General features: G+C 40.3%; 1 protein-coding gene across 4 annotated transcripts in view; it reads right to left on the reverse strand.

The window, feature by feature from the left end:
• Positions 1-13614: 13614 nt before the first annotated feature.
• The window catches only part of PHF21B (PHD finger protein 21B), a 134110-nt gene continuing 131302 nt past the window's right edge, over positions 13615-16422 (reverse strand). For all 4 annotated transcript variants that reach the window (XM_058023436.1, XM_058023434.1, XM_058023437.1 and 1 more), the window contains one exon: positions 13615-15839. In XM_058023436.1, the coding sequence (XP_057879419.1) occupies positions 15615-15839 (225 nt within the window). In that variant the 3' untranslated portion in view covers positions 13615-15614. The remainder of the gene's footprint in view (positions 15840-16422) is intronic.

Below are 16422 nucleotides of genomic sequence, written 5' to 3' on the forward strand. Positions count from 1 at the left end.
AGCACTTCTTAGCTGAAATATCTAATTTTCTATTTTTTCCCCAGCTCTCAATCCTTCTGTGCCCTCAGGAAGGAGGGTCCAGGGCTCTGTTCCTGTTGTTATTTTCCAGCCAAGCCCAGGTTTGCTCAGAGCTGTGATATTCCCTATCATAAAGAGTTTTCCACAAACCAGATTTCTGCAGAGAGATTCCTTGTCAGGTACAGCATTTTTTGACATTGTCAGCCAGCTGAAAGCCAAGTGCCTGTCATGCCAAGGCTGTCAAGCAGTGGGTGACAGACATGCATTTCTTTGCACTAGATTGTAGGTGTGCAGGTATCTGTTGTGCCTGCTGTCTGCTGTGATTTTAACTCTTCCTGTAAATCTGGAATATCTCAGCTGTGCCATCTCCAGCCAGTGCTGACCCTGTGGGATGCTGACAGCCCTGGGAGGGGGACTGGCAGCATTCTTTACACTGCAGACGTGGCCACAAGCACAGTGAAAGCTTCAGTTTGTCTGAAAGTGACAGAAATTCACTGTCATTGCCCTCTTTCCTTTGATTTTGGCAGAGTTTTCAGCCTTGCAGCGTTGGCAGCAAGTGGGATTTGGTTTTCACCCAAGGTGCAGTAGTTCCACTCTTTATCCATTGCTGCATTTTCACATCTGTGTGCTTGAAATCAGCTTTGGAAACTCGGAGTTAGACCACAGAAGCTTCTGCGAAAATCCTGCTTCATCAGCAGAGTTAGGAGTTCTTGAAATATCAGTGGCCCTGTGGCATCCCTTGGGTCCATTCTGCACCACTCAGACTTTTATTTCTTGAGCAGCTTGGACCCAGATAAATGTTTATCTGGCATTTAAAATTATCTGACTGTATAACTAGACTTTTCTGGCCAAGATTGCTCCCACTGGATCTCAGTAGTAAGCCCCTCAGTACTTCTACAGAGACTAAAGAATTTCCTGTTTGCAGAGATTCATCTACATTAGTTCGTAGTTTAGAAACAATAACTGTTATAACTCATGCCTCAGACAGTATTGCAATAAACACAATGAGCTGAAGTTTCTCAATTTCTGTAATTTTCAGGTTGTTTTTTTCAAGAATGGAATAAAATATAGCCATTTCACCACTTTCATTCCAGCTTCACTTTAGAGTGAAAAATGCTTTTAATACTGAATTTTAAAATTCCTGATTTAGGTTTTTTAAACTTCCATAGAGAAGAATTGGGTTAAAACGAGTTCTGAGTATCTGAAAAAAATCATCATCTCATTATGTTCATCTTCTGCACCAAACCAGAGTAGTTCTCTTAATTTCAGACAGAAGGGTGTGGTATGATCCTGAATCCATGTGATGACTTAGGCCAAACAGGTTTACCTTGTAAAAAAAGCACATTTGTATCTTGATATTAACCAGCACACCAGAGGACATGGTGTTTTCCTATGCACAGCATCAAACCCATAAAGTTTGTAAATGCAAGGCTTGACTTGCACTAAGTAAGATTTTTTTTGTGTGTGTACAATTGTGGGAATTTGCAGGGGTCCCAGGATGAGGGAAGAGATGAGAATGTTGACTCCATGTTTCAGAAGGCTGATTTATTATTTTATGATATATATATTATATTAAAACTATACTAAAAGAATAGAAGAAAGGATTCCTTCTATTCTTTTTTCTCAGGATTTCATCAGAAGGCTAGCAAGGAAAGGAATAGAAAGGAAAGATAACAAAAGCTCCTGACTCTCAGAGTCTGAGCCAGCTGACTGTGATTGGCCATTAATTACAAACAACCACATGAGACCAACAAAATCTGTATTTTGTTTGCAAACCCCCTCCAACATCTGAAGGTGAGCTCTCAGCTTTAGTGGGATTTTTTGTTTGATTGAATACAGGTATAAACTGCGCTGTTCAGGCCTGCATGAAGATGTCAAATTGGTTGCAAAAAGCAGGGATGTCACTCAAGGCTATTCCAAACATTGACACACTGTCATTTGTAGCTGCTGGTATGCAAACTTTGAAATATATTGTTGTTATTATTATTATTATTATTATTATTATTATTATTATTATTATTATTATTATTATTATTTTACATATATAATATATATAACTCAATGTATTATATAATAATATATATAATAGTATATATTGTTATATAATATATTGGATTATATTTTATATATATAACATTATATAATTCTATAATAAAAATAATTAATGTATGTCATGTTTTAGGGAGTATTCTCAAAAGTACAAACAACATGCTTTAAAAAATTTAAAAGCAAAGATTATTACTAAAATTTCTAAAATCTGATAATCGAGCCATGCAAAGCCAACACATCAGGCCTTACAAATAAATGATTTGCAGAGATTCCAAGTGTAAACTGAGACCATTGATTCCTACATGCAAAGGCAGTATAGACTGTGCATTTCTAAGCTGCAAGGACACAAATACAAAGTGATGCTATTTGCTGTAAATTTATTTAAGTGAAACAAAATCTGATGGAGAATAAAGCCAGGGGTCAGATATATCATGCCTGGTTCCTTTGGTGACCACACATGGTAAGAAGGTTAGATATGGTAGTTTGAAATGTCTAACTCCTCCCAGAACTGAGTGCATGGGCTAAAAGTTTAATATTCAATTCAACAGGCAAGGGCAAGTACTCCTAGGAAGTAACTGGGAGCTGAATTCAGCTGAACTCCAGCCAAAGCTCTAAATCCAGTCAGTGGATGCTTTCAAACAGAGCCTGGGGTCCTTGGCAAAAGTCCCCAAAACTTGTCTATGAAAATGTATTTCAGTGGTATGTTATCAGTTCTTTCAGTGTACTGACCTAAATTCATGTGAACAATACTAGATGATGGGTTCATTAGGGAATTTTGTTATAATTTACTGATTTTTCATGCATGAAATACATCGGAGTGAATTTGCAAGAATGGCTGAGTATCCTTCATTAATGTATAACTCATTTATTCTAGAATAAAATAAAGATTCTTGATCATGCAAACAAACCCACGTGTGCTTTAGTTGAAATATTCAAATGTTTCAGGTTCCAGTCTGGCTATTTACCTGCATGAAAAAAATAAAGATCTATCTGGTCTTCCTCACTCATATATAAACATCCAGCAGTGCCTCCAAGGCTGTGGGTAGTCTGCCAACCTTCTCAAAACTGCAATTTTATGTTTTGTCAGAGCAGCACAAGCAAATATTTTAGATTACTCTGCTTCCAGTCGGAATGTCCAATTCAGACAACATGTGAGTGAAATTACATGATGTGCTGGCTGTGAGGAGCAGCACAAACTGGAAAGAAGGAAAGGGAGAGGTGAATGAGAGTTTTACCAAACTGAAAAAGCAAGAAATACCACAGGCCTCAAGAAAAGCAGCAGTTCTTGGCCCCCTCCTATTCTGTATAATTGAGATTAACAATTTACCTTGAAAACTGAGGTCCAATGAGATCCTTTTTCAACATTTTTCTTCTCTAGATGAAGTCAGATTTCAGCTGGTCCACAATGTTATAGACATTTTTCAGAAGATTAAGATAAATAATTCAGAACTGCCTCAAGACTAGAATCAGGTATTTCAAAATACCATGGACAGGCAGTGTTGAGTCCCAAAGGCTTCCAGAGAGGTGGAAGGAGCAATGATCTGCACCAAAACACCTTAAAACAGATTAATTTTAAAGTTTGTTTTATAGTTGTTTAGTTTTTGAATTATTTTTCAAGACTTTTACTAGAGGGCCTCTTCAGGAGGTCAGCAAGCACCCAGAATATTAAAGATGTGCAGAAATTCAACAATTAGGGTAAGATGTGATCACACCTCTGCCAATGGCAACGTGAGTGCTTTGTTCATCCTGGTTTTGGTGCAGCAGAAATACAATTTCTTGCAATTAATTTGTCAACATAAAATAATAAGAGCACTAGTAGAGAAACCTGAGACATAGCAATAGGCACTTAATGCTCACTGAATACTTATGGATGCTTACTCTGGTTGTCACACCAGAGCTGTAAAAAAATCTGTATCAGCTAATGAGGTTTGAGTCAAAAAAATATATTAAAATATATTAATATTATATATATTAAAATATATATTTTAAAAATGTTAAAAATTATTGAGTCTATGCACTTTACCATAGTTACAGAGTCCCTGTGTTGTCTTGCCTCTGGTTATGGCAAAGAAATATAATTTTATCTAATAATTTATGAAATGTAGTGAAGTAATTTTGAAAGTCACTGACTGCATTGTGAAGTCATTTTATGAACTGCCTTTATGGGGAGAATCTCTTTTAGGAAAATTAATAAAACAGGAGTCACCAGCAGCAGAAGGCCAAGAGACTCAAAATGTTTTGTGAAACAGTTTTCAAGGAGCAGTTTGAAGAAAAAGGAAAACAAATCATTGAACACCCATTCTGCTTCTTCTCCTTTTAGGCAAGTCTGTTAATTTTGATGATTGTCATGATTCCATATTCCTGTGAGGAATCCAGTGAGGTTATTTGCATTCAGCAGCTCTTCTTGGGCTTCTCCAGTCATGTTGGCCATATTTTAGCCAACAGTGTATTTCAGAAACAAGTGCATTTAATCCCTTTTTCTGCCTAAATACTAACAAAAAGCAAGATTAAAGGATAAACACATTGATATAAGCAGCAGTTGCTATAATACCCACGTGTTCATTTACTAGCTGAACTCTAAAGCTATTAAGGAAATCCTCTTGTCATTTACCATTATTTTAGCAACTGATATCTCTCCTCAGTGTTATGGATTGTGTAAGTGACTTTGTTCCAGTAATAGATACATCATCTTAATGCACTTCTTAAGAGCTGAGCACTTGATATGTTAATGAGGTGTGCAAAAGTAGCACACAGTATTTTCTGTAATTGGGCAGCAGAATTTAGCATTCTTTTGGAGTAGGCCTTATTATGTCAAGTGATGCTGGTGCTCACATCTGCATTTTTTGCTGATCCATAGGTTTTCTTCCTTAATGTCTCAGGGAATATTTGCATTTGGAAAGGTCAAGGGAACATGAAACATTCTCAGAGCTAGAAATTTCTATTCATTGCAGATTGGTGTGCTGCACAAGCTTCCACAATTTATACTTAAACACTAATCCCAGTTTTTACCTGCAGGCATCAATCTCCTGCCTTAAATATAAAAGGCAATTTAATTCTTCCATGAGTTAAGTCTTGAGTAGTGCAAGAGGTACTTGTAGCAATTTCATGAAGTGGGATGAATTGTAATCACTAGATAGAGGTTTTAAACACTCCAAGTGTGATACAGGCTTGCGGAAGAAGGAAAAAAATCCCTATTTTCTCTGCAGTCTCAACCACCCTGCTTCCTTCTAGCCCAAGAGTACTCCAGCAAGACAGCACAACTTGTAAGAAGTAACAGACATGAATTTCAAACACAGGTCCAAATTCTTTAACTGTGGATTAGTAGTGATTTTGCCAGTAATGAGCCCAGTGGTGAAAGGTATAAATCAGCCATCCCATCTCTGCTTTACAGCCCACCAGCTGCTAGAGAAGGGTTTGTAGGGGCTCCTTGGAGTGGGCTGAGGTCCCATGGCAGGGATGGGCAACCAGGAGCAAGAAGGAAAACAAAGAAGTCTCCTTGCAAAGAAGATGACTTGGCAAAGCACTCTGAGGTCTACAGGCACCCCGGTCTGAAGCCAAAAATCATTAGGTAGAAAACTATAATTGTATTTTTCCATGACACTTTAAGGCTAAAGAAGCAAGAAAATCTGTAGAGGTTTACATTTTCCCTACCTGCTGCTGGGTTCAGTCCCTGCAGTCATGCAGGATGTGGATGGATGACTTTCCTGGAAGAACCATTGCAAATACTTGCTGAATTCAAATTGTCAAACCTGGACCCACTAGAAAAGGGGTCTGGGGTCTATGGGCTGTGCTTTAGATCTGTCATCCTGATTATTTAAGATTTTTATAAGCCTTCTGATGTTTACATTCTTGTAGCAAACTTTCTCACGCACTTTCTGTAAACAACTTATTGTTTTGCATTCTTTTATAGAAGAAGAGAAATTTGATAGACTGTTAGTTAGTCCAGTGTCATTGGAGAGGTGGCACTTTCACCCTCCAATCCACTGTGACTTTTAGAAAACTATGAATGTTGGAGTCAGAAAATAAATTCCCTTTTTTCACCTTGAGAGCAGCGATGTGTGCACTCGCGTTGTTTTGTGTCCTGTAGTGACACCACATCTGTAACCAAAGGAGCAAATTTAAAACCAAATGCAAGCTGTAATGAACTGCTCTGAGTTATTGTTTTGTCTCAACCACTTGTCCAATTGAAAAGTGGAATTACCCTCAGTAAAGCTTAGAGGTAGCTGGAGATGTTGGGAAGGATCAGATGATTCAGCCTCATAGAGCAGATACAGGCAGTTTGCACATCCACAAAGTAGCTGGCAGTGGGTGGTAGAAACTTAAATTTCACTCAGTTTGTGGGGGTGTTTTAATATCTAGTAATTTTCTTTTGAAACTGTTTTGCAGAGTTTCTCTCAGCATTTTAACTGAGAAACCAAAGAGATGGTGATGGTGATGTTGCTATATTTTGAAAATGTAGCAGTAATTGGCTGTTTCTACCCTCTGTATTTTGCAGTTTAAGCTCATTAGGTGGTGTAGTGCCTGCTTCACTCCTGGGGCATCCATGAATCACAGAATTATCAAGGTTGGAAGAGACTTTCAGGATCAAGTCCCACCATCAACCCAGCATCACCATAATCACCCCTAAACCATGTCCAGGAAAGAGAATGGTGCTGGGGAAGGTCTGGAGTACCAGAAGCTTAAGTAGAAAACTATAATTGTATATAAATTGTCTAAAAAATGGTATATAAGTTGTCTAAGTTCTTGGAATTTTCCTCCAAGTTCTTGGAATTTTAATCAGTGGAGTTTTATATATTGGTGAGTGCATAATGCAGAATATAGACTAGCTTTGAGTGCCCCCAATGTTTGGACTGCATTGCTTTTGCAGATTGAGTTGATAGAAATTTCTGATTTCTTTGGAAAGCAGTAAGAACAACTTGGATAATACACCAAATATTTTTACACATTGGAAGTCTGTTATTAGTCCCAATGTGAATTATTAGCCAGCATAAAGGGAGAATTTTCAGTTCACTTTCTAACTATGCTGTGAATATTGCTTGTGCTTGGTGAACTCCAACAACCTACTATTTAGGTTTAACTGTTGTTTAACAGCTTGGAAATGGCATGTATTAAACCAGTTGTCATCATATTTGCCTGTAGAGCAAAAGAAAATTAGCCAGTGTTCAAAAAAATAAGTGGCATTTTCCCTAATGCTCTGGGCTTCTGTACAGAGCAAATGAAACAGAGGGAATATTTAGATTGCAGTAGAAATAATAGTCTCAGGAGGACCTAAACACAACCACATTTATCCCACAAGTTTAGTGAGCTCCTATCCTTCCTCTTGGCAGCTGGAAATTGCCAGCCTGTGTGAGGAGTGCAACAAAATCACAGAGGGTGAGGAGGATTTGTTCTTGTCTCAGGAAATAACCAAATATTCAGGAGCTGTGGAGTGCTGGCTGTGCCAGGCCTTCCTTTGCCCAGTAGGTGTCATCTGCAGCATTAGGCAGTGATTAAATTGTGAAAAATAGAGGCTTTAGAACAAGGTGGGTTAGCACCAACTTCTGATGGCACAGCTGTGTGTTTTCTGTGTGTTTTCTCCTGTTCCTCAAGTGTCATAAAGACAATATGTGGATTTGAATGTCTGCAAGTAATAACCACCTATGACTCCTATTTAAATATAAAATCTGGCATATTACACAGAGAATAATTAACAAGAATTCAGGACTTTTCAGCAAAATGAGATTGCCAAGGTCAAAACTATCATAGTTTTGTATTACATCTGTGTGAGAACCTCCTAGTCCTCCTAGTTGTACTGAAACTCAAATATGCTTATGCTCAGCATTGCTCAGCATCTTCATTCTGTACATCAGCTCCCTGTTTTGGCAAGGGAGGAATTTGGAAGAATGTGGGAATTAACAAAACCACAGTATTTCTCCCCCCTCTGGCTGTGGTCAAAATCCATAGGTGTTAGTTTCACTGTCTGTAAAAATAACAAGGAGAACCTGGCATTAGAAAAGTTCCTTGGGATTAAATACTGGTAAGTCCTATAAAAGGGTTGTTTCCTATTTCCTCACATCCTTTTTTTAAAAATCCAGCCAACGCCAAATGGCATTTGTTCTGCAGGCTGTGTTGCATAATGGGAATGGGAGGCCTGGACAGCTTTAGCACCATAACAGACCAGAGCCCTGTGGGTTGAAATCCTGAAATCATGGAAGTCAGCTTTGCTCAAAACATCCCCAGAGGTAGGTGGGGGGTCCCACATAGATTTAGTTCTCTCATTCATCCCAGGCTGGGAGACAGCAGGAATTTGCCAGCTGCAGTTATCAGAACACAATTGTCTCTGAACCTTTACTTTTACAAAGGAAAAGTACAAGCTGCAAATATCCCTTCAGCTGATTTGCCTGTCGGTGGACTCTGGAGATTATAGTTAAAACCAGACTCCCTTTTTCAGTATTGGTCACATGATAAACACCAGGTCTCCTCTCACTGCTTTGTAAATTACAATTTCCTAGCAATTAAGATCTCCTCTCATTTAGTGACTGAAGAACAAAATGGTGCTCTCTCATGCCAAGGTACCTTTTTCCTTTAAAGAACAGACAACACGTGTTATCCCAGCCATTTCATGCTCCATAAGAAAGCCAGAGGCTCAGGTTCTGATGGCCATTGGCTGGGGTGGGGACAGAGGGATGGGGGCTCCTGCTCCCCTTTGCCTCCCAGCAGCCTGGGCACCATCAGGGAGGGACTCACCTCTCCCCCAGCCTTCCCCTACAAGGGAATGGATCTCAGGGGATGGACTCTCCCAAACCAAAGGCACCTGGGTACAATCCCCAGTGATGAGACCCCAGCCCTGGAGGAACTGGTGAAATCCTCCATCTGTGGCAGAACTCCCCAGTCTCCATCCTCAGTGCCAGACTTAACTATGGCATTAAATCAGCTCACATGAATTATTCAGAAGGCTTTGCAGTGAAATTCGTGTTAGAGAATTCTATGTTTCAAATTTCCTGACTCTAAGAGGAGTCCTGGAGGTGTCCCCTGCAGTTACTTTGATAACAGTTTCTCTTTACAAATGATAATTGCACGATTCAAGCTTTTGTACAGTGTGGCCTTGTGAACTCTTCTCTCCTATCAAAGAACAATTTTAAGATCATTTCCATAGCAAAAAGAAAGTGATTATGGAGATAATCTGTTGAAAACATACATGCTGGATTTCAGTTGAAAACAATAAAATGCAGCCATGAAATGAGAAATCAAGTGTTACCTAGCTGACGATATATAGAGAATAAATTGCCTGGGCATTTTAGTTTGCTGAGCTGCTAGGAATTGAAAATTGGTCCCAAGATTAGTCTGATTATCAGGACACCTCTAGCAACAAGCACCAAAAGGGAAAAGGGAATACTTTTGTATCCTGAATCTATGAAGAAACAGAAGAAGATGGAACAATGTCATTAACCAAGGGGGCCCTTTTCAGTTCTTACAAAAAACTTCCATAAATGAATATCACTTACATGTGTTTAGATTATCTGTCTGGGTGTGCTGCAATTCTTGAGCAGCATTCATCACAGAATGTCTCAGAGCCTTATAAACTTTAATATATTTAATATGAGGAGACTAATAATAGAAAAGCTCCCGATGTTTTATTGGCATGATCAATGTATACTTAGGTAGCAAGTTGAACTTCTAATGGGATTGATGGCACAATCACATATCCCTCCTTTTGTTTCCTGACTAGTTTGTATTCCCAGCTGTGGAAAATGTAGGACTGCCAGCACTCTCACTTTTAGAGAGGCCTTGGAGGAGTTGGATCATGGGGGAAGAAGGTGAGGGAGAGTTACTGCCAGCACCTGGAATTTTTGATGTGAGAAACTCACATTCAGCCAAACCTCTACTGGTCTGTAGTGTTCCTGTACATCCCCTGTCCATTTCTAAGAGGTTTTCAATTACAAAGAGAAGCTAGAAGCAAGCAGGCCCTGTTTTGAGCAGCAACACTCCATTGTAGCCAAAGGCATGACTGTGAAATGTGTGGGAATCCTATATTCAACACACATGGCTGGAGTGTGAAAGGTGTTGTGCCCTTCCTGGGGGAGTAATTCTCATTTGCACAATCTGAAGAGTCGGATTTTTGTCTTTATCCATGCACATCCTGGAAAGCCATTTCAGTGTATGGAATGTTGCAAAGGATTCCAGTGTCCTCCAGCATCATCTGAGAGCAATGGAAGATTGCAGTGACAGGCTACAAAAACTCTATTCTATCTTCCTTGAGAATAGACTGATTGAGGGTTGGTGATTTGTACAGTGAATAGGGCTGGAGACTTGTAAGGGAACTCAAACAGAACCAGGAAAAATGTCCTTTTCCACAGTGGGTTGATCAGCATCTAAGAACTGTCACCCAGAATTGTCACTCTGAGGGAAAAGTCTTTTGATTTGGTACATGAGTTCTCATGTTTCTTCCTAACTAGTGTCTTAGTGCTAGGAAGGCTGTGGAAATTGTGCACAATAAGACCATAGACCTATTATTCTGGCTGTTCCTCCCTACAATAGTTGGCAAATGAAAAAACTAAAAATAAGCCGATTGAAAAATTATTTCTGCTAGAACATGACGACTCACCAAAAATTACAAGTGCTTTCTTAAAAGGCTATTTTTGTTGCAATTCTTCCAGAAATTGTGGAGTCCTTCTAGAAAGCCGCCTGTGTCCCTCTGAGCTCTGGGAAACTCAATTGATGTTTGGAGGTGTGGAATTCCCTCCTTTTCCCTGGCAATAATTGCAGCACCCCGTGCAGGAGGGCGATGCCATGTCAGAAGTGCATGAATGGGAAGCAGAGATGTTTGTTCTCTGGCTCTGGAGCACTGCAGATGAATTGAAACCCATCTATGTGGGTGGAATTTGGGATCTGGTTTGGGTTTTTTCTTTATTTTCTTCAGTTGTGATGTAATGGAGGAAGGTAAGAAGAACAAAACACACAGTCAATGGCTCAGCACATATTTTTTTATGATGCAGTTTCAAACCACTAGAAAACTCTTTAGTTTTGCAAGTGCACTTTAAACCATAACATAATATCTACATCAGAATTTCATTTTTCTCAATTCACTGCTTTGTGAATTTATTTCTAATGTCACCCCTTCTTCACAATTGAAGTTTCCACCTCAGCAACTGGAAGAGTGTCAACTACAACAGGACTGCTGTGTTTCTAGCATGAATATTGAGGGGAAAGGGGATTTACTGCAGCCTTTTAAGCCCAAAGATGAAATGCAAAAGTGAATTACAATATCTGTGGTAACTGCTCAATCAGTGCAGTATTTCTGCTGCATTTAAACAGCAAAGAAACATCTGCAATTTACCAGCACAAATTGCAAACAAGAACTTCAAAGGGCAGTGGTATCTCTTTTTTTTGTTCTTCCTTCTCCCTGGCTAGAATGTGTTATAGCAAGCTTGTGTATGCTTTGTAGTACTTTTTCCTGTCATGAAAATTTAGTTTTTGTTTGTTTTTTAAGGGAGGGAAAAAAATCCCAACTCTTGCTATAATGATCTTCACTATGGTGAACTTTAAAGCGGCTTACAGCAGGGAAGTGTGGCATTTTCTGTTTGGATCATCAGTCACTAGTGATGGACCTCAGAAGTCAGCTTTCATTTTCTAAGCAAAATAGGCTGCAGTTGGATAAACCTGATTAGGGTGAGTAGATTTTATCTGATGTGCCTATTGCCACTCATTTCAGTGTAATGGCTTTCTTTCCAACTACGGAGGACATGCAGAACACAGAACAAAAAGTATGTGTCAGTTTATGATGCATTCTTCTTAAAGCTTAAGTGATCCTAATAGGTCACCAAACTACTAGAAAACAGCTTGGCATGTGGAATAAGCTCCTGATCAGGCTGCTGTGGTTTGTGTTGCCATCCTTCCACAGAAGTCTGCCATGAGAGAAGCTGCTTGCTGGCCTGATGTTACTGTGAAATCATCTTCCAACATCTTGCAAAAATTGCTGCTCTGATTGTAAACTACATACTAAAAAAAAGGGGTGGTCTTGACTTTGCTTCCTGACTTCTGAGTGTTTGGGTCCTAGTGGCTTCTTTGCTAAAAGTATGAAACCTGAGAAACAAAGTATGAAAAAAGTATGAAACATCTGAGATCCTGACACAAAAATTGCCCATTCTGGCATTGCTCTGTGTTACTTCCCAACAGAGAGAAAGGTTCCTTTTCCTCTCATTTCTGAGGGACAGGGGACAGTGAAGAGGAAGAATAGGTGACATTACGTTTGAAGAGGTGCAGATACAAAACTGACAGCCTTGGAGAAAACAAGTTTCATTCAAATGGCTATTTGCAGAGCAGGTCCTCTGCAAGATAACTTATGGTATGAAAAAGTCCTGAGCACAGAAAACAGTCTGTCATAGTAAAATAAAGAGCACAGAAGCTGTGAAGTCTGGCATAGCTGTGAAAATAACTTTCACTTGAGAGGGGAGGCTGGGAACCCTGCAGCTCCTGGTTCTTTTCAAAAACGATGCCTGTACCACAGCAAGGAACACAGAGCCTATCACAACTCCTGCAAATCTGCACCAAAACCCCAATTTAAAATCCTACCAAAGATTAAAGGCTGCACTCGCTTTCAAGTGCATTAATTATCACGGCAGCATGCAGAGCTCTGTAAATGGCTCCTGTCTGATGGCACAGCACTGAGTTTAAAGGTTAGGGTGGTGGCAGACAGATGATGGTGACGACAACAACAACCTGTGATTTGCAGAGTTTCTGCCATGGGGGAGAGGTGTCTTCTCATCCTGGAAGCAAGGTTAGGAAAAATCTTCTAATACTTCTCATACTGGAAGCAAGGCTAGGAAAAATCAGCCTGCCTTCCATGCAGCAGGGGCTGGGAGGGAGGAGAGGGCAGCTGAGCTGTAGGGGAAGCAGGGGCACAGTTCCCCTGCCTGTAGCAGCCTGAAATTAAATGGTAAAACTGCCAGCAGGTGAAGACAAGGCATCACACTCCCAGACCAAAAATACCCTTTTTCCTGCCCCTGACAAGAAAACCCCAGCCCTGTTTCTGCTCTGCATAAGCACTAGCCACTGTGGCAGGCTTTATGCAGCTGTGACAGTGCTCTGCTTTAATTTGATTAATTTTATTGGGAAGAAGTCCCATCCCTCCCACCAGCCAGAAACCAGCCAAACCCTGTCAGGGCCTTCTCTCCCTGTTACTTTACTACAATTATAAAGTGATTTATAAATTACTTTACAAAATAGGGTCACCACACATTTGAAGAGCACCTGAGAGTGCAGGTGTGAAAGGAAAGCCCAGGTGGATTGGCAATTATTCCAAGAGGTGGGAAGATGATCGAGGGACTGGACAGGGTGCCTGTGCCTGGGAGACACACTGGCCTCAAGGAAGAGGCACCTTCCTGACAGAAAGCAAGCAGAAAGTATTGTACTTGTTCTTGCAGGGTTTGAGTTTGAAAATGGGACACAGTGGTGGAGAAATTTCTTTCCCCCTCCCCACCCCAGGAGAGTCTGGCCAGGGAGGGGATCCCTCAACAGGCCCTGGGCAGCAGAGACCACCACAACAATGCCAGGGAATTCTCAGTCAAGTTTAATGCATCATAAAGAAGTAAAACTACATTGGCATATTTAAGACAAACACTTTTTTTTTTTTTCTATGCACACTATCCACTGGACAGCCCCCTTTTCAAAATAACTACTTTTAACAGTTGAAGACAGTTTTTTCAGAAATTCTTCACATATTCAACCTTCTACAATTTTCCTTTATTTTTTTATTTGTCTGAGAAGGAAAAAAAAGATTATGAAACCTGAAAACATCTACATTGCAAGCCACTCAGAATGCATAATTGCATACATTAACCAATGTATAACAACTGTGTTTTACTTAGTTCACTCTATTCATCAATAAAAGAATATAAAAATCTTGTTCAATCGAGAGTTGTGTATTAAAATAGATTTGTTTAGTACTGCACAGTTTCTCCCGGAGTTGTGAAAATGGTTGAAGGGACCTTGTGCTTTCTGGGCAACAGAAAAAGCCAGTCCCTCGTGTTCATTTTTTTTTTTTAATTAAAAACAAAAAAGGCTATTCGGCACCACGTGATATGCTGATGTGAGGGACCAGCCTTGTGTCCTGCTCTGGTGGCTTTCCATAATTACCTGTTTGTGCTAATTGATGGAGAACTCACAGGGACAGGGACAATGGCACAGGGGGTGGGAGCTGGGAAAAGCAGGGTGTCCATCAGCACCTGCCCAGGCAGCACCTTGCAGAATCAGGAAGACCAGCTAGCAAACAGGCAGGTGCTCTGGGATACTCTCAGGCCAATGCTTTACACCTCTCAAATATGCTAAAATCCAAAAAAATGTTAAAAAGGAATCAAGTTTCCAAAAACAAAATCCTCCCAAACCTTTTTAATTTTCCATGCCCTGTCCCTCCCCCAGAAGTCTTGTGTCTGAGTCTCCAGTTTCAGAAACAACCCCTTGAGGCAGTTTTTTTTTCCCTGTACCATTTCAGCAGATATTTCTACAAAAAACCCCAACCAACCAACCAAAAAAACCCACAGCAACAAAAAAAAAAAAAAAAACCAACCCAAAAAACTCCAAACAAAACAACAAAAAAATCATGTTGCATATCTTTAAAAATGCAGTACAAAAAGGTTATTTTTTTGGCATATTATCTGTACTGACAAGAAACAAAACCCAGAATATTTATTTGCTTTTTTTTTTTGTTTAAAAAAAGAATCCAAAATTAACAAAAAGACAGAAAAACACAAAATAATCACTTTAAAAAATGAAACCCAAACTGTCAAAGGTATCCACTCTTATGGTTGACCTTGCACAAAAACTCCATGAGAAAAATACACTGATAGCAAATTAAGTAAAAAGGACCTGCAAAAGGAGTTTTACAGTCGTATTTTTTAAATATTTTGGAACGCATATACAGATGCATCAGCATGAAAATACTTCAATATTTTACTAGAAATGCTAACTTCATACAGTTTCTTTATTTAAATATCTGCAATTCTCAAGTCTAATAATACGGAAAAAAAAAAAAGATATTTTGTTTCCAAGGCTCTGTGAGTGTCTGTGATGCTGTTCTGGTCACAAAGACCCCACATCCAGGTCCCCTGAATCAATGGGGCCAAACTTGTTCCTCTGACATCCATGTCAAGGGCTAAGTAGCTCAGTTTCTGGTTATCTCACCGATTCCCCCCCACACCCATAGCTTTCAGCCCAACTACTTCTCTAATGCCTCACTAACTCCTCTCCCCTTGGAACAGAAAGCCTGTCTGCCACCACAAAAGGCTCTCCTGCCTCCTCTACCAGCCATGCTCCTCTGGTCCATCCTCAGTCATAAATACATTAAGGCCAACATAACAAAACAAAATGTGATAAGCACTGAAGGTCTTGGCAAATACAAAACTGCAGCACAACCCGCCCTGTGGGTGCCACAGTGACCTACAAACTGGGCTGCCTGCTCTGAGAGTCTCTAAGTGTATCAAAACTGAGATTGCTCCTTCTGCCCTTGGTTCCAGTCTCATCTCGCCTCTGCTGATGTGCATAAAGTTTCTCGTGGCCATTCCCACCAGCTGTCAGTTGTTGCCCTGTGATGGCTGCAGAGCTTTGTGCATGGCAGCAGAGGCAGCAGAGGGTTTGATCCAGGGGATGGAGAGCAGGGAGGTGGTGGTCGTGGTGGTCATGGTAACCTGAATCATCTGCTCATTTTGTATCAGTCTAATGAGGGTTTTGAGACGTTCCAGTGATGACTGAGTCCCTTTCTGCTGGGCCATCAGGCTGGTTTTCAGCTCTAAGCATTTCTGTCAAATAAAGAGGAGAGGAGAGAGAAGGAAAGACTGAGAATACATTCAAAGTGGTGTCAAACATCTCTCCAAACATCCTCTGGTGCCTTGGGTGCACATTCTGCTCAAATGAAGTATGTTCTCCTTTGGGGAAAGCAAAGCCACAGCTTAACAAATGGAGCGATCAGCAGTGCTGCACACACTGCAGCAGGTGTCTGAGGGAACAATATCCTGCCCAGGCCAAATGCATTTGGAGGGTGTTTCTGATTCCATCCTGTAGACAGGAACACCTTCTGCACTCCACAGAGATGCCTGGCACAGGAGGGCAAGAGCTGTGTTACTGAAAATACAGAAGGCACCACTCAGGTCTCTCACTCTTACCAAAGAACCCTGATAAATGCTCGCCAGGATCCATTTCATATGTGCCACACATTTCAGGGAATAGGCACTGTGAAGACACATTAATCTCACTGATATCTCAATGATATCAATATTTTTCCAGCAGAAAACTTTGCTCCAAGACACAACTGTCACACCAGAGCACTCACAAGAAAGCTTTCATCCCTCAGGGTGGCCACATTTCTCCCCGTGATCTCTTGAA

The sequence above is a fragment of the Melospiza georgiana genome, chromosome 4, assembly GCF_028018845.1.
Source record: "Melospiza georgiana isolate bMelGeo1 chromosome 4, bMelGeo1.pri, whole genome shotgun sequence".
NCBI classification, from domain to species: domain Eukaryota; kingdom Metazoa; phylum Chordata; class Aves; order Passeriformes; family Passerellidae; genus Melospiza; species Melospiza georgiana.